This window comes from Necator americanus, chromosome II (assembly GCF_031761385.1).
Source record: "Necator americanus strain Aroian chromosome II, whole genome shotgun sequence".
NCBI lineage: Eukaryota > Metazoa > Nematoda > Chromadorea > Rhabditida > Ancylostomatidae > Necator > Necator americanus.
Window position 1 is genome coordinate 2422458 of NC_087372.1, and position 23310 is coordinate 2445767.

The 23310-nt window shown below is 41.3% G+C and overlaps 1 protein-coding gene across 4 annotated transcripts; it reads left to right on the top strand.

Moving 5' to 3' along the window:
• Positions 1–238: 238 nt before the first annotated feature.
• RB195_016658 (uncharacterized protein) lies at positions 239–22006 on the top strand (the record flags this gene model as incomplete). Of its 4 annotated transcripts, XM_064183286.1 has the most annotated exons (32): positions 854–993; positions 1178–1296; positions 2555–2655; positions 3266–3302; positions 3377–3432; positions 3504–3613; positions 4823–4970; positions 5077–5202; positions 5269–5368; positions 7149–7276; positions 7331–7396; positions 9214–9315; positions 9390–9399; positions 9460–9543; positions 10608–10747; positions 12331–12411; positions 12476–12532; positions 13428–13511; positions 13839–13907; positions 13981–14081; positions 14982–15125; positions 16569–16700; positions 16757–16844; positions 16903–17001; positions 17058–17115; positions 18533–18601; positions 18666–18685; positions 19050–19154; positions 20120–20234; positions 20452–20552; positions 20865–21024; positions 21882–22006. In XM_064183286.1, 32 exons carry the CDS (start codon positions 854–856, stop codon positions 22004–22006), a joined length of 3075 nt encoding a protein of 1024 aa, XP_064039168.1. The 4 variants fall into 4 exon arrangements, with proteins under 4 accessions (XP_064039167.1, XP_064039168.1, XP_064039169.1 ...); XM_064183288.1 differs by lacking the exons at positions 854–993; positions 1178–1296; positions 2555–2655; ... (5 more) ...; positions 5269–5368; positions 18666–18685 and adding an exon at positions 6018–6024 and having other exon boundaries at positions 19081–19154; XM_064183289.1 differs by lacking the exons at positions 854–993; positions 1178–1296; positions 2555–2655; ... (6 more) ...; positions 16569–16700; positions 18666–18685 and adding an exon at positions 6018–6024 and having other exon boundaries at positions 19081–19154.
• Positions 22007–23310: the final 1304 nt, after the last annotated feature.

A 23310-nucleotide genomic window follows, 5' to 3' on the forward strand; every position in this document is an offset into this window, starting at 1 on the left:
GAGGAAATGATTAGCGTTTAAGGACATCACTTAGAGGATACGGTAATCTAGGGTAAGGTATTCTCAGAAAAAAAAAACGCCTCCCATTTTTTTCTCCACACGAGTAGATGCGCTCATTTTTTTTTTTGATGACTGCGCTTCTTCATTGATCTTACATATCATTTGTGATAATGAATTCCAGAAAAAACTAATGAGTGTGTTCTGCAACGATGACCTTCAAACTATTATCAATGCATTTATGACTGGTTGCTATGTGATTTCAACTTGTGCTTTCCTGATAACATCAATAGTGCACTTAATGAATCGGCGTGCATATCATCCAATATTCAGGTTAGTTTAGAATTTTTTGAAATTTCGGTTTCTGGACCAATAACATATTCAGAACCGTAGTTCTTTTATCAAACACTTTCCTACCCGGTAAGAATATTTGTTATGTGGGTTTCTACTGGCTAAAAGTATCACTCTACGAATCTGGCGTGGTATGGATTTTCGTTTGACTATACCTATATCGGGTCGTAGATTATGTTTACAAAGGTGGTTCCGCTCATCTCTTCCTGAATCACTGTAAACAGACGGCCTCGGAATGCGGCTCCTTGCGACTTCCTCTATTGCAATGCGCCACCCTTGCGCCCCGCCCCCGCCTGCGATTCGTCGAATGAAATGAATTGCTTACCGGGGCATCCGAATGGATTTTCGACGAATCGCAGGCGGAGGCGAGACGTAGGGGTGTCTCGGGGCAATAGAGGGCGTCGTAAGGAACCGCATTCCGAAGACGTCTGTTTACAGTGATGCAGGGAAGGAGGGAGCATTCACAATCTACGACTCGATATAGGTGTACTCAAAAGGGAAACTCATGTCACGTCAGGTTCGTGGGGTGGTGCTTTTAAAGTCGGGTCAAGGCGAGATGAAGTTCGGTGCACTTGCGTATGGAGCTGCGCTCGAAGATAGCGGTTGGAATCGAGGTGGGACCATTGCGCGCCGCGCCAGCGATTGGTTAGTGGTGCCGCGGCCGCTTACGCAACTGTATCGAGCTTCATGTCGTTTTAAGTTGACTATGCCAGCTACAATCTCTAACTCTACATGATTTCAGAATCGCTTAGAATATTTTAAATTCCTCAGGATCAGCTAATTTTTCCAGCTTCTTATTTCTCCTGCTGCTAGCTGTGTATGTCTTCAGCAATTCGCTTAACGTAGCTGAATTTGTCATAGTTCATCTTGTTACTGTGAGTGATGGTCTTCCCTTCTACCTTGTTGGTCGGGTCCATCAAGCACTTTACACATACCTGACCTGTACAGGTGGGACATGGAGAATATTTCAAAAATTCGAGGTTATCCTCACATTATTAGAAAAAAAGGTGTTAGATACCATAGTAGAGGACTCTTACGCATAAAAAAGAGTAGAGATTGGTGCATAAACATTGTTCGCTCACTGTTCGTGGGAAAAGTTTTTTTTTTTTTTCGGAAGTATATATCAAAACTGAATAGCGACGGGAATGTGAGATCGAGTTCAAAACTGTTTTCACTGAGAAAACAGCCAGAAAACGGACAAATTAGCCTTCAATTCCAGACATATCCTGAAAATGAAAATATGTAGTCGCGTCAAAACGACATCAAGCTCGGTGCAGTTGCGGAAGCGGCGAGTTGCAGCGCAGCGGTTAGAGTCGAGGGTCCCATCCGATAGTTCGCGCCACTTCGAGCGCAACCGCTTCCGCAAATGCACCGAGCTTCATTTTGTTTTGCTCCGACTATATCCTGTAAATGAACGCCGTAATCCGTAGCATCCTGTTCTGATCTCACACCATGAGATTACATCAGCAGAACCACCATGGACATTCAAGGGTCCCCCGAAACATCTCACAGTCGTTTAAAAGCTATAATTTGTACCAAAATGGGAAATATTTGATTTTCCCACTACTGTTTGTTAGTCTAGATGGTAATGCATCGTTACTGAGAAGGTCCCGTGGGAGTTTGACTTTACTCATCTCCTCTGGCTTTATTCATCTACCAACCTCTCATGGGAATATATGATCGGATCAAAACGCTCTGAACTTCGGTGCAGTTGCATAACCTCTAACGCGCCGCGTCGACCGCAGTCGCTTACGCAGCTGCACCAATTTTCAAGTGGTTTTGACCCGATTATGTCTGATTTTAACAGCTTTAAATTTGAAAAATGATCATTAGATTAAAGACCACCCGCGATCGGGTGGTGCGATTTAGGGGAGTATTCGATACGGGATGGGAGACTACGGAGGGGGTGATTCCGTATTTCTTATTGCTAAAAAAATCCGCCGCAAACTGGCGCGCTAATCGAACCTAAAGGGAAAACGAATGACTTTTTACGGCAATTAGGAAGAAATGCGGAATCACCCTCCTCCCAATTATGATTAATGTAAGCCAAAAGGAGGTGATCTACAGTAATTCCTAAATGAAAACTTTCTCCTAGACAGTCAATAATTTAACATTAACAGAACTATATAGTAAATCTCGTATTTTTGAAATTATTATTTCCAATTGTTTACAAAATTCCTCTATTCCCTCGGTTTCACGCTTTTAGTTGCGATGTGCGTTTTTGAACGTTGTTTTGCTACGATTTTTATGCACACCTATGAACATTGGCGACCATGGAACGCTGTGCTGGGAGCTCAAATAATTGCGGTTAGTATACATCTTTTTATTTTTGTTTGTTTGTTTATTTCTCACTCATTTCCACAGATCACATCGAAAACAAACAATGACCTCCGATTGAATCGTAGTTTTGTATGCAGGTGTTGTCTAATTTGCAGTTAAAGCGCCTTTCGATCTTATCGCAAGTAAAAATCACGGAAAATTTCCTCATCCTGGCACTTTTTCTCCTATTTTTGTTGTGCGTTCTGGTTTCTGTTTCTTAAATCCTGGATGCACTTGAATGCTCCTCAGGCTGTTTGTTTCCATTCTATTCATCATTTTTTTCAAAATTTTCGGCAATTATTTCCCCTTGTTATCCCATTTCACTGAATATTTTAGCTTTTGTTTCCGTTGTTATTTATATTTATTCTTGTCGTTTAATGTTTAAAATTTTTTTTCCTTTCAAACTCTTCTTTTCATCTCTTACTAATATTAGAGGACGCAAAATTTTGGTTACAAAGTTGCTCTACAACTCTCCAGGAATGGCTTAGCTCTTTTTTCTTTTTTTCTCTCTAATTTCTACACTTAACACTTAAATATTTTATAATGTTATTAATGTGCTATATATGAAATATGTGCTACAATTCCTATTTTTTTTCAGGGTATTGTGATCTACATCAAGCTCGATCTAATGAAACGTAAGCAGATTTAATTTAAAACAACAATTTTTTTTTCATTTCATGCATGTTATTGATTTGTATTCGTTATTAAGGTGATCACCTTTTAGAGGAGATTCTTCAGTTCGCCATTTCTATGATTATAATTGTGGTTTGTTCCTTAATTTGTCATTTATATGAAATTTATTAACTTAAAATCAAAATGTTATGAACGAATTACAGATGCTTGTTTTTCTTCTTTACATGAATGTACGATTGACGCAACTACTTCAAGGCGGTAATGGACGATTGTCGACACGTTATCAGTTAATTGAAAACATAAAGATTCTAAGGTAAGCTATATTTTTCACACTTTACTTTCCTGTCCTCAGTTCTTGGATAAGTTGGAGGGGGGGGCACTCAATGGCGCCTTCATTCCTGGAAGTAAAGAACTAATTCAGTCGGGGCCCTATGACCTAAGCATTAGTCTGCTGGAGGATCTATCACATGCATGCTAACGTTACTAAGAGAAAAAAGTAAGATAGACCGCCTTCCAGAAATAAGGACTAGGTCACTCAGTGCCACTACATTTCTCCTCAGTTCTTCACTCTTATAATCACTTAAGGTGGTTAAACAACGATAAATTCAAGGTTTTCCGAGAATTTAGAATTTTCCGACAATTAAGTTTCTAATCACGAGATCGGCACATTTTGAGGGGATAGTCAACTGTTTGATTCTGGATGCTTTATCTTTCTTTTCTCCCCTAGTAGCCTTAGCCTACATGTCATAGATCCTCCAAGAGTGATTTTTAGGTTTTAGGGCCCTTGTTGACATAGGTATTCACTTCCAGAAATGAGAGGTCAGTTGAGTTCGTTTGACGTCATCGGTTCCGGGGAACTCTACCGGCGATCTCTTGAGAAGAACAAAGATTTCTGATAGCAATTAAAAAGAAATGCGTGCCAGTCACGAATTATCTCTATCCATATGGTGTAAATTATGTTTTTACCGTTGATAATCCTGTAGTAAAGTCAAAAACGACACGAAGCACGGTGCAGTCGCGTAAGCAGTTGCGCTCGAAGCGATGCGGAGGAGGTAGCGGATGGAATCGAGGTGGGACTGAATCGCGAGCTGCAGCAATGAACGGTGGTAGCAGGGGTCCTCACTTGGTCTTAACCGCTACGGTCCAGCGCACCGCTTCCAGCGCAACCGCTTACGCAACCGCATGTCATGCAACCGTATGCAACCGCATCGTGCGTCATGTCGTTTTGACTCTACTACGCTCGGCAATGGCCCTTGCGTGCTACTTTGAGGAACAATAACATAAGTATGGGCCGAATGTGCTGCAGGTCTGAAAGTAAAAGTTCAATTTTACTTGAAGTAAAGAAACAGAGTTATTCATAGTTCTTTTCCTACTTTTAACCCAATCATTTAAGGCACAATCAATTCAGGTTACACATAGCTTGTGTTTTTCTAAAAAATTATTTCGTGAAATACAAAACATTAGATGTACTACTTGATAACTGCTCACCAACAACTAAAACATCAATTTTCCTTATTTTCAGGCTACTGGTTCCTGTGGTGGTCTTTGACACTACAGTATGTGCGGTGGATCTAATTGGAGCCGTTTTCTTCAATATTCAGCCAGCTTTTAATAAAATTGATTGTTCAAATAGTGCATTTTATTTGCCTGCATACTTCGTATTTCGCTTGGTTAGTTACGATAAGTTACTGCTATAAGTGGTTAGGAATCAAGAATCCTCCACTGATTTTAAAAATCCAGGAGTTTTCCATTTTTAACTGGTTTTATTATTTTTAGATTTCAATCTCTATGGAATGGTTTATACCAATTTCCATAATTTATCAGCAGCCCACACCTGTGCACTTCAACATTTGTTTAAGGAAAATGAGAATTAAATGTTGTTTTAATGTCGCTCCAAAAAAGGTTTGGAGAACTTTTCTGTCTCCTTCAGCCCAGTTCCAGTGCAGTGCAGTTTTTAATTCAATTTAGATCAGAAATGTACTCGGCACCGAAATACAAGCTTCAAGTCATCAGGTCAATTACTTCGATCAGCTACAAAAACAATGGTCTTCATCCGTTCCGTCGAAAAGTTAGAAGGATACAGTAGTGGGAAATTGTTGTAAGACGAGTGGTTCTGTGTGTACATATGTACTGTTCACTGTGTTAGTATAAACAGCAAGAACAATTTAAAATTCAATATACGAGTTGTTTATTTCTGTAATTTTGTTATATATTATTTTCCAAGAGTCTTACTAACCCACCCTGTCGAGTTTATGTGCTTTTTGAAATTACTAAATCGTCCCTGGCTTACTGTTCGCGTGACTTATCCCTGCTTATTCTCATTCTATTCTTTTCTCGTTGCTGGATTTTCTATTGTTTATTTGTATTCATTCCTTGCCTCTTACTCTGGTCACGCCTTTGAGCGTAATAAATAAATAAATAAATATAGGAAGAGCAATGTGAAGAAAATAAACGTTTAAATTAAATTGAATTGTCCTCAGATTTCTACACGAATATTTCCATCAGGAAATGAGGAGCGCTAGTGGAGTATGAGACGAGAACAACCGGTTCAGGACCAAAATAACTGCTGATAAGGGAAAACGTGGAATTGAAAGTGTGAAAAGAAACAGCGTGTTGTGAATGATCAAGTCTGATTTAGTCCTGGGATTATCCTCGAGGCTTCGCTATGTCTCATTTCATTCTTCCCCTGAGCACGAGAGGTAGACTAAGTAAATGTAATGAGTGGTGAGTTTTCCGCATATTCTCAATGAATATGTGATAGTGGCGTGCGTTTGGACCAGCAACCACATCCGAAGAGCTTTCGTATGGATTTAAATAATGTGAGTTTAGGGCCCATTACCGCAATGGGGCCCAGGCCCTGCGAAAAAAACTTATTTTCGCAGCTTTGATGAAATAAAAAAAACTCTACTACCTAAGGTTTTGTTTCGCTAGATGGGACTGTAGACTGCGAGATCAGAGATGGTTCCGCTCTTTCTCTCAAAAAACGGCGAGGAAGGCGATATTTTTACGACAATTTCAACTGTAACGCGCCATTGTTGTACAAGCGCCGCACCCACGTGCGAGCGGTCGAATGCCAGTGGATCATCCTCGACTGCCTAAATCAAGTGAAACCTATGAATAGGTTGCTGAGGGGACCAGAACTTATACATAGAGGAGTGTTCTAATGCAGTGGGCCAGAGAGTTTACACAAAGTTCTAATGTATCTCGTAGGAACTAAAGCAGTTCCCACGCCGTTTTTTTTCTTAGACGATTAAGCAGAGGTAAGCAGAACCACACCTGGTCACGCAGTCTGCGACCCCATCTCTAGCTTTCCCGTGGAATCCCTCTCCACGTCAGGTTCTAGTGGCATTCTTCCTTTAACCACCGTTTGTTCGTGTTGCAATGGTCGCGCTGCGGCGACCAACGGCACAAAACAATGGCATGGACTATGAATCTATGCTTGAATCGTATTCGATGTCTTTCTCGGCTTCATTTCGATACACTTTCGAGGACACACGGCCTGTAAAAGGCGGAAATACAACACAATAGATCAGATCGTTCTGATCATTTTGATCGGACATCCAGACAGATACGGTGGTTCTTTTTTCTGTTTTTCGTCTGTTCACTGCTAGCTGTCTCTGTTACGAGCGCGTACTCGAAAGGATTCTATCCTCAATATTCGCTGAATCGTTGGCCAAAAATCATTCAAAGTCGTTACAAATCGTTTGTAACACCTGCTCTTCTTCCCTTTTTTTAATATTAACTTCTACCTAACTCTTTCAGTCGAGCTCGATTTTTCACTTGTCATAAGCAGACGAGCTTTCATGAGCTGAAAGTATATGATCGAATTGATCCCTTTCTTATTCCAGGGAAGAAAGATTGTGTCGTACCTTCGCAGACTTTTTCCGAAAAGTCAGCAGATATTGGAAGTTTTTATACTTTCTCAGAAGGTTTCATGAAAGCTGTAGTTGGAGCATTGGACAATAATACAAAAACGGTAGGCGTTTAGTATGTAGTAGCAAATATTTTGCTATAATTCCCAAGGATTCAGGAGATTTTAAATGCTGTCAAATCTTATACGTCCAAAAATGTCTTATGGAACTACGCATGGTCAAATGTAAGATTTTCCATAATGTACTAGAAAAATGAGCAAGTGGTAATCTCAGGATGAGATTGTGACGCGACCACCATGTAAACCTCGTGGTTAACCCCAAGTTAACTCGGAGTTCGACCTTGACTCATGGGGTGACCACGTAGTTCGCGAGAAAACCGCTCCGTCACTAGGAGGTTTTTATTCCGATGACCATATTGAGTTCATTTTAGACACCTATAAGTTGTGACTTTGACGATTGTAGCCATCGATGCTCTCCTATCTACATCTACATAATCTATTTTCCTTGGCTTGCTCCCGAGTTGATTGCCAGAAAACTACATTCGTCCTGACTTTTCGAAAGAATTGGGTTTTGTTTTGAAATTGGTTCCCTCATTAACATGATAGTATGTCTTACCTAAAAACTAAGAAATTCAGGAAAGACATGTTCATCTTCCCTCAAATGAGGTACGAGCAAGAGGTCGCGGCCTTCGAAAAGATCAGAATCGATTTTGTTGATGACCTTCTCCATTTCCCCCTTCCTGTACATCTTCCTTGAAGAAGAATACGACCACTTTCATTAACAGGGTTAAAACGACATGAAGTACGGTGCAGTTGCGTAAGCGATTGTGAAGCGGCACGTTGGCGATAACCTTTAGAGTCGAGCTGGGACTATCGCCGCCGTTTCAACTCTATAATACTACAAATATATTTAACCAAGCGCAGTGCACAATTCTCTTGATCACATCTACATCACGGTCACCGATTTCGAGTTAAACCACGGAATTGAATTAGTTTACATCATGGTTACTTCTCTGTCTCAATCAAATCCTAGTAAACCCAAACTATAGTCGGGTCAAAACGACATGAAGCACGGACATTTGCGCAAGCGGCTGCGCTCGAAGCGGAGCGATGGAGCGTAGCGGTTGGGATGTAAGGATCCTCGCTGTCGCCAACCACCCCTGCAGTTCGTCATTGTCCCAACCGCTGTCTCCACCGCACCGCTTCCGATAGTCTACGCAGCGGTCCGTGATTCATGTCATTTTGACCCGACTATATGTACACTAGTGAACAAAAAGTGAGGACGAAATAGGTAAACTAAGATAGCATATTTAAGAATTTGGTGAAAATGAGCGATTGCTGATTCCTGTTAAATGTGACTGCAATTACAACCGTCGATTGACGTGATTCCTACCTTGCTTGTTGCACAATGTAGCGGTCCTCTGCTGCTGTAGTTCACCGTGGTCGACTACGCGCTCTGCTTCGGACAACAGTTTCCGTGGTTTGAAACGCTCCCTATGCACGTGAAACAATGTTGTGAGCAATGCCAAGCTCTCGGGCCATGCCGTTTCTTTAACAGCCTTGTCTTGCGGGACTGTGGGACCGGTCCCATTTGGCGCTAAGTCACGCTGACCTCATCCCATTTGACGTCCAGCTTTCTGTACACCACTGGGACCCTTAGCGCTATAGTCACGCTGACCTCGTCCCATGTGACGTCCAGCTTTCTATACACAGGCCTCTAGCGGAGACCGACCTCCCTTCTCATCCTCTCACGCTTTCATTCATTTCCAGCAAGTTTTTGGTTATGCTATATTACTTTACTTATCTCGCCCTTATGTCCTGCACATAAGTGTACCTGAAGTTTGGTGCAGTTGCGTATGCGGCTGCGCTCAAAGCGTCGCGATAGAGACAGCGACTGCAGTCGAGGTCAGGGCGTCGCTAGCTGCACGCGTGCTGTAGTGATGACTGAAGCTACTCGATCGCAACCACCAGATCCATCGTGCCGCTTCGCCGTTTTCAACAGACAGTACTTTCTTCGGTGATTCGAAATCAACTATTTTCAGAGCGTATTTTTATGTATTTTTCTTAGTTCAATATTGGTTGCTTTTATAATAGTTTTGTGTTTTATTGTTAAACTCTGCATGAAGTGCTTTGCTCGTAAAAAGGTCAGTGCATTGTGTTGATCATATAACAGGTAACTACTAAATAGCAAAGGAAAATGACTAACTTTAATTTGCAGAGATTCAATCGTAAATCTAAAACTCTTATTGGAAGTGCCGTCGTATTAATCCTAGGCCTATTAGCTTCAGGCTGCTTCATAGTAGTGTTTTGGAGTTGGGCTTCGCGTTTTCAAGGAGCCCATGATATGCGATATTTCATGGCTTTGTCTTCAGGTATGTATAGTCGGGTCAAAACGACATGAAACACGAACATTTGCGCAAGCGGCTGCGCTCAAAGCGGAGCGGTAGAGCGTAGCGGTTGGAATCGTGTAAGGATCCGCGCTACCGCCACACACCTCTGCAGTTCGCCATGGTCCCACCTCGATTCCAACCGCTGTCTCCACCGCACCGCTTCCGAGCGTGGCCTCTTGCGCAACGCTCCGTGCTTCATGTCGTTTTGACTCAACTATATGAAGTATATCTTAAACTAATTGTTTTCTACTAAAAACGATAACTATGCTGTTAATTAAGGGATTCGCATTATTCCAAAGTTGTCCGCAGGAAACGGAGTAGCAACATTTCAGCTGATAACCTATAGTCTATATCCTATATGACGTAGAAAGCCGGAGATGTCATAATCAAGGGAAAAGGAATAATAGAGACGTATTTTGTTAATAGTCGACGTGATGCACACTGGGTCGTCGATGAACGTGCGCAAGTCTCCAGAGAAGGAACGCCAGAACCTAATAACGTTGAAAATACCATGGAATCCAACCAGTTTCTTCATAGAGAATATAGTCAAGTCAAAACGACATGATGCACGGTGCAATTGCGTAAGCGATTGCGTTCGAAGCGGCGCTGTCGAGAGCGAGATGGGACAATCGCGCCCTATAGCAGCGAACAATGGTAGCAATAGTCCTCACTCGATCCATACCGCTACGCTCCACCGCACCGCTCCGTGCGCAGCCGCTTACGCAACTGCACCGTGCATCGTGTCGTTTTGACCCGACTATAGTTACCCAAAGTGGTTGTGACGCTGCAATTCGCGAATTGAATTCTTTGATGTCACATTCATAATTGTCTTTGCACTTGACGATACTGTAAGGTGCATTAATTTTTAATGTTTATCGTGGGTAACTTAGTGAAGTTCTCAGATCTACCAAGTAAACCAAAAAGATGGATAAGAAGGGAAAGGGGTTGGACCTAATTATAAAAATGTTGCACTTCTGAATTACATCCTACGCAGTGCATATTGAAGTCAAAAAAATAATTGTAAACTATAACATATTTATTTTAAGCCGATCATTCATACTTCGAAGATTACTCGAAGGCATATTTCTGCAGTGTAAATGTAACTGAAGAGATTGTTATGAAATCGTTAAAAAAGCAACATGAACCAGTGTATTCGTCCTTAAAAAACTACACAAAACTTGTTCAGGTAAGCTTCTCTTCTTGCACTTTTCATCTTTAGCAGGCATACTCGGTTTAAAAGCACCTTAAAAACATCACCCCACGAATCTGAGGTGGTACGGATTTCAGGTGGAGTATTCGTACATGGATCGTCGATTATGGAGAGAAGGGTGATTCCGTCCATTTTTCGGTTTCTCAATTGCCGTAAAAAACGGACCGGAAGATACAGCTTCGATTGTTCCGGCACGCTACTCTCTACAACGAGTTCGATTGGAGCGCGCCAGCCTTGTGCACGCGCCGCAACTTCCGGACCGTTTTTTACGGCAATTAGGGAGAAATGGACGGAATCACCCACCTCTCCATAATCTACCACCATCCCGTGTAAGAACACTCCACCTGAAATCCGTACCACATCAGATTCGAGGGATGATGCCTTTAATCTCCGTAACTGTTCTCGAAGTAACGTGATTAAAGGCCCCATACCACGGAGTTGAGGGTAAAGGGATCTATCCATTAATAGATTGGGTTAAGAGTGTAGTTCATGACTATTTACGCTATCACGCTCAGTTCTTCTCAATTATCCTGAAAAACAGCGTAGGAAATGACGTTCAGTCGCCGCATCTAGTAACGTACTGCATCCGCAGAACGTTGTTAGGTGCATCGCAAGAGTCTGACGCGGCAACTCCTTTTCCCACGCCGTTCTTCTAGGTAAAGGATTGGCGATCTGCCTTTAATCAATCCAAAATCGTTTGAGGTTCACGATCGCGTGTCTAGCCTGATCCAGACAAGTGTAGCGTCAATTTAATGACTCCGGAGGGATGTGAGGCTTGGTTGACTCTAGGGCGGATCTGAACCATCGATCGATCATGCAGACACAGCGGGACCTCCAGACGAACGCGCAAAACCTGTAGGAACTTCAAATGTCAGATGGATCTCATTTGAATCTGATATAAACAGGGCCAAATCCTTGGACCGCTCCGGTTGGGGCCGAGTTGAGCTGTTGATGGTGTTGTGGCCTCGTGAATTACATCTCTAGCCCTACCCATTCGTGAAGAGATTCCAACAATCATAGTTTCGTAGTATATTGCTTGTAAAGCCATCGTATCAGCAAATTGATGTAATGTGGAAAGCTGATGGAAGGCAAGGAATGTAGGGTGTAAATTACGAATATGAGCGTGCCCTCACACTCAATTCCCCCTAATCGTCCTGAAATACGGCGTGAGAACGGCATTTGTTCTCCTCGTACACGCTTGCGTCCCCTAAACATCCTATCCATTGGTTTCGCTCGAATAGGCTGATGAGGAGACCTCATTGAACCTTGACAACTCGTTCGTGGACGCGGTGCGTGCACAACACTAAAGCATTTTCGCATGGTTCGTAGGAACAAACGCCGTCTTCACTGCCGTTTTTCTGGACGATTAGGAGAAATTGAGCGAGGTCACGCTCATATTCGTATTCTACACCCTGAACTCTACACTTTCCATTCGATGCCCACACTACGTTAGTTTCGTTGTTGTTTTGACCCGACTATACGTCTTGCACTCTGTTTATTGGTGAAGAGAACCGAATATTGAAAACCACACCACGTGCTCTGGGTCCAATTAATTCCAGGCGTATGTGTCATCTAAAGGATTGCTGAATCATGTACTGTACATAACGATGAACTGTAACAGTTCTGACCGGGACGGTTTGGTAAGTAAATGCTCAGTCGAATCATACTCCTCAAAGTAATATGCTTATTTTCCCCAATTTTCAGAAAAAGTATCTTGAACAGAAGATGAACATGACCAAACATGAGATCTTTCTTCCCAACGTGAGTCCCTTTGTTCTTCTGTTATCAATTCTTTTCTGAAATACATTCTTCCTCTTCCTTTGTTAAATGTAACAGTAAATGGTAAGTATTGAACACATTCGTATATAAATCTGGTAGTTATGAACTTTCCACAACGTATGCTAGTGCGTTGACATCCCGCCCAGAACGCAAGCACGCAAACATCTTCTCTGAGAAATCATTCTCCTCTTTCTCTGAGGTCTCCTCAGCAGCCTCAGCAGGTTATCCAAGTAAAATCGATGGATATGGTGCTAAGGGAACCGGAGTGAATGCTTGGCACCGGCGCCCCAAACCTATGAAATGGGGTGAGACGGGTCCCACGACGTCCGATTGGTGCGCCGAAGCCGTAAAATGGGGCAAGACGGCCTCCACGGCATCCAATTGGTGCGCCTGCGTCGAAATGCGGTAAAATGGGTCGAATGTCGGGTCCCATTGAAAGCAACAAAATGGGATGGGACGGGTCCGACGGATTTTATACATAGTACCACCTTTTTTGAACCCAGTCTTCGCTTTTTTTCTTAGTGATTATCGACGCTGGATCTACGTTACGTCATTGCCTCTTCAATCGATTCCATTTCGCTCCTAACCAGGAGAGTATCCTCGCAAAAAAAAATCTGGAAAAAGAGCTGGATAACCTTAAATCGTTACAATTCTGCTGTTGGTCATTGCTGAAATCAACAGTACACATATCAGCAATTATACTCTAATATAATTGAAAATCAGGTGAAAATCACATCTCATCGAATACTGCATCTTGATCTTGACGAGCTTAAGGCTTTATTCATGATTTCGTTTACTTACACATTACTGGAGTCAATTTATGTTACGTTAAACAAAAACAAGCGTGAAATTCTCCTCTACAAAAACATATATGTAGGCATTGGCAACATTGAAAGCTATTCATACTACCGAAAAGTCAGTCAAAACAATTTTTTCTTCGTATCGTCAAAAATTGAAACAAGTGAGTTACTCTCTTCTGCGCAGATTTATTTCATATATCATTATATATAGTAGGGTTAAAACTTCAAGCACGTTGCGTTTGCGTAAGTGGTTGCGCTCGAAGCAGCGCGGTTGTCGTTAGTGATTGGAATCAGGCTGGGACCATCGCAAATCACAGCGATGAGCTGTGATAGCAAGGGTCCCACCTCGATTCTAACCGCTACGCTCCATCGCGCCGCTTCGATCGCAGCCGCTTACGCAACTACACCGAGCTGCAGATCGTTTTGATCCGACTATAGGAGTAACACTATTTCTGCATATTAGACTAATTAAATCCTTCTTGTCTCAGCTGTTCATAGAATTAGAAAAGAAAACGACAAATATTGAGGAAAAAGTGGCTGATTTTATTGTAAGCAATGTGAGTTTTACCTTTAAAAAAAAATCATCCGCATAGTAAGTGTTTACGGGGAATTTCTCCGACAATTCTTCAGGAATTTTCCTTCCGTTGGTTGTTGGTTATTCGACTTATTCTGATTCTTCCCATCGTACTTATTCTGGAGTGCTTAATCTGTTTTCTTGGTTTGATAGTCTAGTAAGAATTCTTGTTTTTCCTTTTACATGTATTATTAAGTAAAGCTTACACCCTTTCATGAGGACAAAATTGCAGCCTTTTTCGTGTAGTTCTGAAAAAAAAGAAAGGAATGACAGATAAAAAAAACACCAGAGGGAAGCTGAATGGGCACACATGATGACATTACAACTTTACAAAATCCCCTCACCTGCTCTTCCAAGGACTGAGATGATTCGAACATGCAAAGAGTGGGACCCGGTTCCACCTTCCAGTACTGAGACAAGGGTCTTCTCAGTTACGTTGACGATGAATAATGTCAACACAGGTTACGGTGGGCGCAGAGGTGGAATAACGGAGTCATAGTGGACTGTAGCATGTTGCAGTTGTTAGGCGGCTGCGATTGCACTAGTGTTGGCGGTTGCGATCGAGCCGGGACCTTCGCTTGCTGCCATCGGACTGAAGAGATGAATGGGGGTCCCGCATCGATCGCTGCCACTTCACCGCTCCCTTTCGAGCGTAGCCGCTTATGTAACTGCATTAAACTAATTTTATCCGACAATACCTCCTTTCTCGCTCAACTAATATCGTCACAGTCCTCAATAATAGGAGTTTAATAGTTTTTATTGTTTACATGCATTGTTTGACTGTTGTGCAAGTTGTTTTCTGCTTTGTTCGATTATAATTTGAAGATTCATATCCAAGCCAGGTATACATTTTAGTTTCTTCAAACAAATACTTCTGCAAGATTTCTTTTAAGAGCTTTTACAATTAGTGTAGAAATTCAGGAGTGAGGTATCAGGCACAAACTTCGTCCAGTCTATTTTTATTCGTAACAGGGCATCATTTCTCTCAAATAAATCTAATCTTTGTTATTGGAGTTATTTAATTTTTGTTGTTCGTGCGATCATCATCGAATTTCAGCTCGATTAGCACATTCGTGGGAGACTTCTCTACTTCGGGTTCTGTCAGTGTTCGAATAAAGTGCTATAGGATTGGCGGTAAAATACTAGAATTCCTCGGATTAATTGCAATGCCTACTTCAGCATGCTTCTTTGCAGCAACCGGGTTGGTTTCCCAATAATGCATTTGTTTCTTTTTCTTTTTCTTTTTTTTTTGAACAAAAAGCCTTGTTATATATGAACGCATTTTGTTTTCTTCTTTCTTTCTTCATTCTTTGAACCTTCCTCTTGATTGTTCTGGAAGTGGTGTGGAATCGAAGGTTATTTTTAACGACGCGTAATTTGTCCTTGAAAGAGGTTGGCAGTGATGCTGGTTTTAGTAATGTTCTTATCGAAAATGCATAGTTGCATTTTTGAAGAAAAAGAATTCATTCGTGATCTACTTAATATTTGTGAATACCCGTTGTTTTCTCTTCTTTAAGTTTTCAACAAAGCTGATAATGAAGAAAGTCTAGGAGTAACTGAGATCTTGGGAATATATTGTGCTTGTCGAATGTTTATTGATAGCAGACCGTACATTTTTGAATGGAGCGACGTTTAAAAGCAGCATAGCACCAATCTGACGTGATGATGGAATCCGAGGGGAAGAGTAAAGATGAGGTTATATGTTTTGGTTCCGCAGAGTCGCCAATTTTGCAGAATCAAAACGCCGGATCCGGAAACGATGATATCAGTTGCAACCGTAGGTGCGATAGGAAGGAGCCAGACCCTCCTCAGGTGAAAGGGATCTAGCTCATGGGGTGCAGCTCAAGTGATGAGGATCCCTTCGCCAACCGTTCAAAAGTGAAGGAGATGGGAGCACCGGCTCCGACTATCGCATCCGTGGTTAAAACGCGCCGCCTTTCTTCACGCACGGCAACCACAAGCGAGCCGTCGAAGATTGATAAGGTCCCATCATCAGCGTATTCATTTATTATATTATTATTCGTATTCGTAAAAAGCGTATTCAAATAAAACCAATGGATATGGCGCTGAGGATACCCAAACGAGTACATCTAGGCGCATTCTAACGGACCTCGTAATAACCAACGTGATTCCCACGCTATTTCTTTACGACGAGTGACCCGAAACAGTTTGAGACGGTGAGCGGCACCACATCGGATCCCGCAATCTATGGCCACATCTCTAACCTTTCCCGCAAATTCCCTAACAATGTAAGATTTGTGGTATGCTGCCTCTAATGAAAGGTTTCTCGAAGCGCAACCAAGGAACAACTTTGAAAAGTAGGATTTAAATTCTTATATTCAAAAATATGAATAAATTGTCTTGTACATATCAGTTACTAAACTTTAGCTACAAAGTTTTAGATAATTTGGACGAAGATTGCAAAAATAGGAAAGAATGGATAAACTGCTCCATAAGTAATTGATCACTAAGCCCGAGCAGCTGGAGAGGAGGCACTATTTCTGTTTTTGCCTCCTTTTGTAGTTTCATTGTTTCTGACGGGTTAACAATTATTTAATCTGTTGCACATATGTGTTGCTGCTTAAAAAAAGTAATTTAAAAAAGGCAAACCCAACTCACTGTATAACTCCATCTCATTTTGAAGCTTCTTGCTATACACTGGGTATTCGTCGGTGCTGGTGTGCAATTCATTTACCGATCACAACTTTGACGAGTACAAATCTGTTTTTATAAATTTCGACACCAAACATAGTGAAGAAATAAAAGTTGAGCTAAGGTAAAAATCTTACTGCTCTCACGCTTATAATAGGTATCACCGTACCTCATTTTCAGGGAAGTTTTCAAAAAATGCCAGCAAATGATCCCCTTTTATGATGCTATGCGATTGAAACATCTCTTGCCTCAAACACCTCAGCAACAGGTGTATCTACCTAGAGAGTATAGGAGTATTATTTACAAATAATTCGTTCTGATTCCAGATCAGATCAGCCCCATTATCCGTAGGCGTTAAAGGAATATTTGATTCAACTCTCACCGAGGACCTGAACCATATGTTAGAACATCTAGAACATTTGAAGGTATCACTTTAGTCAAAAATTGTTCTGTTCTTGTTAATTTGGGATTTTCTCTCCAGAAATATTCAAAAGTCAAAGAGTTGGCATCGGACAAATGTCTTGGAGATAATGCGCAATGTAAGATTTATTACATAGCATTTAGTACGCAAGTACGGTCATTTAAATATCATTAATGCGTCAATTAAAGGATGTGTATCATGAAATTGACGATGTTCTGATCTTCTTACGAATAAAAAGCAGTAGAAATGTAGTTTACGAGTTCCAGCGTGGTCATCCCCACTTCCTCCTAATCATCCAAAAAAGAACGTGTTCAGTGGTCTTTCTGGGGGAGATACATAACGACATATGACTAAAAGGCATGCTAGAACCTCGTAGAGGGAACCTTTCTCAATAAAACATCACTGGATAACTTTTGGACGGTTCTTCTGTAGGAGTCAATTCATTCAAACTTCTTTGAATCGTCCTTTACCTTCTAAAATGCTTCTTAGATCGACGTATTGAGTACTTAACGTTATCTATTCCCGCTTAAAAATCGAATTATCGTGATTTTAATGTTCCCTAAGCTTGTTCACGTACCACACCCTTTATTGAGCTTGAACTATCAGGCTATAGTCGGGTGAAAACTAAGTGAAGCTGGATGCAATTGCGTAAGCGACTGCCCTCGAAGTGGCGCAGTGGGCCAGCGGTTAGGGTCAACGTGAGACCATCGCGAACTGCAGCGATGAGCAGTGCTAGTAAGAGCCCCTGCTGGATCCTAATCGCTACGATCCACCGCATTGCTTCGAGCGCACTTACTCACGTAACTGCACCGAGCTGCATGTGGTTTTGATCTATACATCTATAGTTGGGTCAAAACGACATGAAGCACGGACCGTTGCGCAAGCGGCCGCGCTCGGAAGCGGTGCGGTGGAGACAGCGGTTGGAATCGAGGTGGGTCCATGGCGAACTGTAGAGGTGTGTGGCGGTAGCGTGGATCCTTACACGATCCCAACCGCTACGCTCCACCGCTCCGCTTTGAGCGCAGCCGCTTGCGCAAATGTCCGTGTTTCATATCGTTTTGACCCGACTATATATGCATCCGTTGTGCAAACCTACAGTTCCTTCTTGTGGTTTTTCGTAATGTGCAAAAAATCCTATCGATCAAATACGAACCGTAAAACAGAAACGGTATATTTGCTCTAAAATCCCATGGATATGTCCGATTACATTTTTGCTGAAAGACGCATCCTTTTTGTTACCCTCGCTTTTTCTTACTTGCACAACAAAACTTGCATACCACATAACTTTTTTTCTAACGAGTTTTTTTTTCAGTTTTAAACAACATAACAGTAACGACTGAGTAAACGATTTACTAATAGCGCTCATTTTGACAAGCGGACTTATCTATGGGATTTTAGTGTAGTTTGCAAAAATGGTAGCTAAAGGTTTTGAGTCATTTTCGGTGAGGTAAATCCTACTCTTAAGCTTGTTCAGCTCAGATGGATATCAGTACCCACAGGTCGTTAAAGTGATCCTAACGTTATTTATGTTGTAGCTCTCAAAAAATCGCTTTCTCAAGTCGAAAGGTATACAAAAACGCTTCGTGGAGGGATCCGAGAGTTAAGTTTATTTTTGTGGTTTGTTTTTTTTTTGTTTCATTGCTCGTTTTTGTTGGAATCACTGTTAAGAAGTCACAGGACTTTCACCTGTTGGTCTCGTCGAATCTATTACATATATTAATTACATACATCCCTTTCTTTGACTTTCTTCCGCATTTACTGTCGGAACTGAAGGTTATCTTTAAGAGTGTTAATGATTTCACGCCACTCGACAGGTCACAAGCATTATGTTTTTAAGCCCTAAACAATTTTATAGTGAAATTAATAGTCAGACTTTACATAGACTATCGCTAAATACAACTAGTTTTTCTTTGAAGACAACATGTTTTTTTTTCGTTTTCCTGTTCTCTACGATTAGCTATGTATTCCTATGGGGACCATTTATTCTTGGTTATTTCATATGATAAGTGATAGTGACTTTATGGTAGGGACTGAAGACATCTTTTTTTTTAGATGCTTGTAAATGAGATGAAATATCCTATAGACAAACTTAAGAGCGATGTTCACATTTACAAGAATACAGAAGAATTTACTAGAAATCTTATCGCTACTGTTAATGTGAGTCTCTGAGAACAACTTCGATGGATTTGTGGTGAAATAACATAACAAATTAGACATGAGACGAGAAAAATTACGGTTTGCCTTTAGCTGTGTGCTCGTACACAGTCGCACAGTCCCGGAAACGAACGAATCTTGTGGATAATCCTATAATTTTGCGTGGTAACGCAGCTATTAAAGCGCTTGCAAACTATTATACATCAGGATTAAGAACCCCATGTGTTTTTGTGTTGTTTTGCCTCCCCTGTGTTATGCCCTGCGGTCAGAAACAAGCGGTTAAGTTGTTAAATATTGGCTGTACATATGTCCAATTTTTCAACGCTTCTCTCTTTCGAAATAAACAAGAAATAGAGTTTTTCGCAATATAAAAAAGCACAAACGTAGTTAATTGCAGATAACATGTGATTATTAATTTATTATTGATTTCTGAATGCAGATACACAAGAATTTTTTTCCATAGATAACATTTAAAAAAACAAAAAAGAAAAGTTTTGTTAAAACTTAGAGAACTACCTCTAACCTTATCATCGTCATCATTAATGAAGTTAGATATTTCTTATTGTCCTACTGCATTTGTTTTCGGGGCGACCGTGGGGTTTTTTTTTAGGGCGGGTGTGCCGCACTCGATTAGAGGTCCGTTGTAGCCACACCGTCGAGAGTTCGAAACCGCCCTAGTGCAAACCAAGCTTTCCATCCCTCCGGTGTCGATAAATTGGTACCAGACTCATCTGGGAGGATAAAAACACTGACTTGATCATCGGTTGGCCCCCGCAAGTCATTGTATAGGCCAGTAACACGCGTTCCCGAACCTCAACGACTACGAATTCCAGTAAAACGCGTTGGCGCATCCTGAGTGGATTGATACGCCAGTGACTTTTGACTTTATCTAAGGTTTTTTTTTTTTACAAGAGTAACCGAACACTTTAGAATGTGTCTTCTGAGGAATTTATAACAACTGTTTACAGGATGAGCTGCACTTACACTCTATTGGCTGCGCCGAACTGACAGCCGGCGTGGAAGTTTGGAGGGCGTTTTGCTATGACGTTCCACCATATCTACAAGGGATATTTGTCGTTTGTGGTTGAGTTCATTGAACGTTCTAGAAAAAAAAAGGTTATTTTGCGGTTGTTCGAGGCGTAACGAATTCATTCGGATGCAAAAAGTGCACTTGTTATGTGAATTTATCAGAGTTGCGGATGTTTTGTTACGAATTCGAACATTCATAGCTTCATTTTATTTTGGTCCTACAAAAAAATCTCCTTCTTCTCTTCACAACTTAACCGAAACCATTTTATAGGACTTACTGCTATCGTTTCCATTCACGTTTTCTCTGCAATATTCAAGGCGGCGAACTTTGTTATGCCGATTGAGAACTCCGGTAGAGTATCTCTCTCTAGGGTATGTTATAGGTTGCGCTAGTAATAAATATAATAATTTGTACATAAAAAAAGCATATGGTATCTATTACATCTCCACTATCTGCCTATAAAGTAATGAAGTACAGATTTGGTTTTATTTTTTTTTTATCTTTTCTTTATTTTTCTTTATTTTATCTTATTTTTTCATTTATTTTTCTGGATTTATTTACACTACGGATGTTTCTCTTATTCTTAACTATTCCTGACTAATTGATCTTCAACCTACATTAATACCTTCAAACTGTGTTGATCTTATAGAAAGCAGACTTTGATACATAATTAGGTCTTTTAGGAAAGAAGACGTAGCGCCGGTGCTTCACAGAAGAAAGAACCTAGAAAACGTCCCTCTAAAGATACTAATCCTGTCCGGGTCCGGAAATCCATACAGAAGGTTCTGGGAGGTGATGAACATCATGACAGCCAGAAAGACGCCTTCTTGTCTACACCTAGTAGTGAGTCACAATTATTAGTGAATTTATTTGTTTATTTGTTTATCGATAGATCCAGAGATAAACGTGAATGAAGTGAAGGAACGGGATATCAAAACTTTGAATGTGAGCGTTTTTGTTTGTGGTCGTTTAAAGGCATCACCTCAAGAATCTGAGGTGGTACGGATTTCAGTTGGAGTATTCGTATACGGGATTGTAGATTATGGAGAGAGGTGTGATCCCGTCTATTTCTTCCTAATTGCCGTAGAAAACGACTCTGGGGATGCGGCGCCACACAGGGCTGGCGCGCTCCAATCGAACTCCTTGTAGAAAATAGTGCGCCGGAACGCTCAAAGCCGTATCTTCCGGGCAGTTTTCCTCGGCAATTAGGAAGAAATGAACAGAATCACCTTCCTCCCCATAATCTACGACCCCTAATACGAATACTCCACCGGTAATCCGCACCACTCCAGATTCGTGGGGTGATGCCTTTAAGCACGTAAGGAAGGCGTTTTTGTTCGATTTTGCGTAGCTAATATGCGTGAAAAGGAACTATTCGAAAAAAAATTTTATGATTAATTGTCAAGAGCAAAAAATTTGAAATAATCTAATCGCTTGTAATTTGCTAAGTATTCACATTTGATTGTGATCGACGTGAAGACGTGGATCCCTCTGAAGCGCTTATCTTTTGGGCATCCGTTGGGTGTCGTTTCACTTTCCTCAAATATTTCTCGTGCATTGATCAAAGATCATCAGCATAAATTTTTGAAATTTTCAATTAATCTGCTTTGGATTACATCCAGGATCTCTTTGAGCTCTGACGGATAGTGATAACTCAAAAGATTACTGTGATCAGTCAACATTAAACTGTTGATTTTTAGAAACTGCTCTAGATGATGATGCTACAGAGTTGTACCATAAGGATCGACTTTCTGACAAGAAGGATAAAGAAAACAAGCCATCCAGTAAGAGCAAGCAAAATGAAAATTGTGATTTTTATAAATGAGACGATGAATTAGAACTAAAACAACGCCTTTTATTCAATATCATATGATTCATATACATCATAATTAAAAATATTGATTCATGTCTCAAGATGAATGAATAAATATGAACTTATGAGAATTTTCTACTTATAAGCATGAAGATATTTCCATGTTCATTAAGTATTGTATTTCGTCTCGGAAGGGGTTAGAGAATTCAAATGTTACGGTGGTCGTTTTGAAACTGATATCTTGTAAGTTTTATCCATTAGGTGCGACAGGAACGAGCTGGAACCTCCTCAGATGAAGGGTGTCTAGTTCATATGGTCGCAGCGCAGGTAATGACGGTGATCCCTTCGCCAACCGTCCGAGAGTGAAAGAGGTTCGGATGTTTCTCTTCCTCCGTTTTGGTTTCAAACCAAACACTTTTTCTCTAATTAGTATGTTCATTAGTCATCCGAGGTGTTGAGTACGACCAGAATCTGCGAATTCGTCCCATATTTTGTCATAAATGGATTCTACGAGTCCAAATTGCTGGCTACAAAATGTAAATGCATCATTTACTAGCCTTTACTGAAGCCATGAAAGTGGATTTACGTCTGAACGTACGTTTTTGAATAGTGATATGAGTAATAGGATAAATTCGAGGTTTTTGTAGAATTTGATGTTTCCCGTACTTATATCGGAATCAAGATAAGGTTTTTTTTTTGTATTCTCGAACGTTAATAAGAGTACTTGTCTTTTCCGGGCAGCAGCAGAACCAGGTACTCTGACGAGCGGCGAAGTCGCACAATTCCAACGTCGAATTAGCATTAGAAAGCGGTAAATTGGGGTGGGACGGGTCCCACGGCGATTGGCTTGATGCATCGTCGCCGAAAAAGGGCGCGATAGTACCAAAGGCGTGTAATTGGTGTGCGGTGGTGCGGTAGTATCGCGGATTAATTCTATATGGGTGATTCCGTCCATTTCTCCCTGTATCAGTGGAAACGACAACCCCGGAACGCTGTTTCTTACGACGTCCTCAATTGCAGCGCGCCACCCTTGCGCCGCCTCCCGTCTGCGATTCGTCTGACGGGGTTTTTGACGAATAGCAGGCGGAGGCGGGGCGCAAGTGTGGCGCGTAGCAGTAAAGCATTCAGAAGCCGTCTGTTTACTGGTTGAGATGAGCGAGATTCCATACGTTTTTACAACTTACGTCCCCGTATAGTTTTTGGCTTTCGGAAATCCATACCATGTCAGATTCGTGGAGTGATGCCTTTAAGGAATAGTCTAACAGTAAAAGCTTGTCACGTTGGACTGAGACTTGGGTCTTTTGACGATTTCTTCA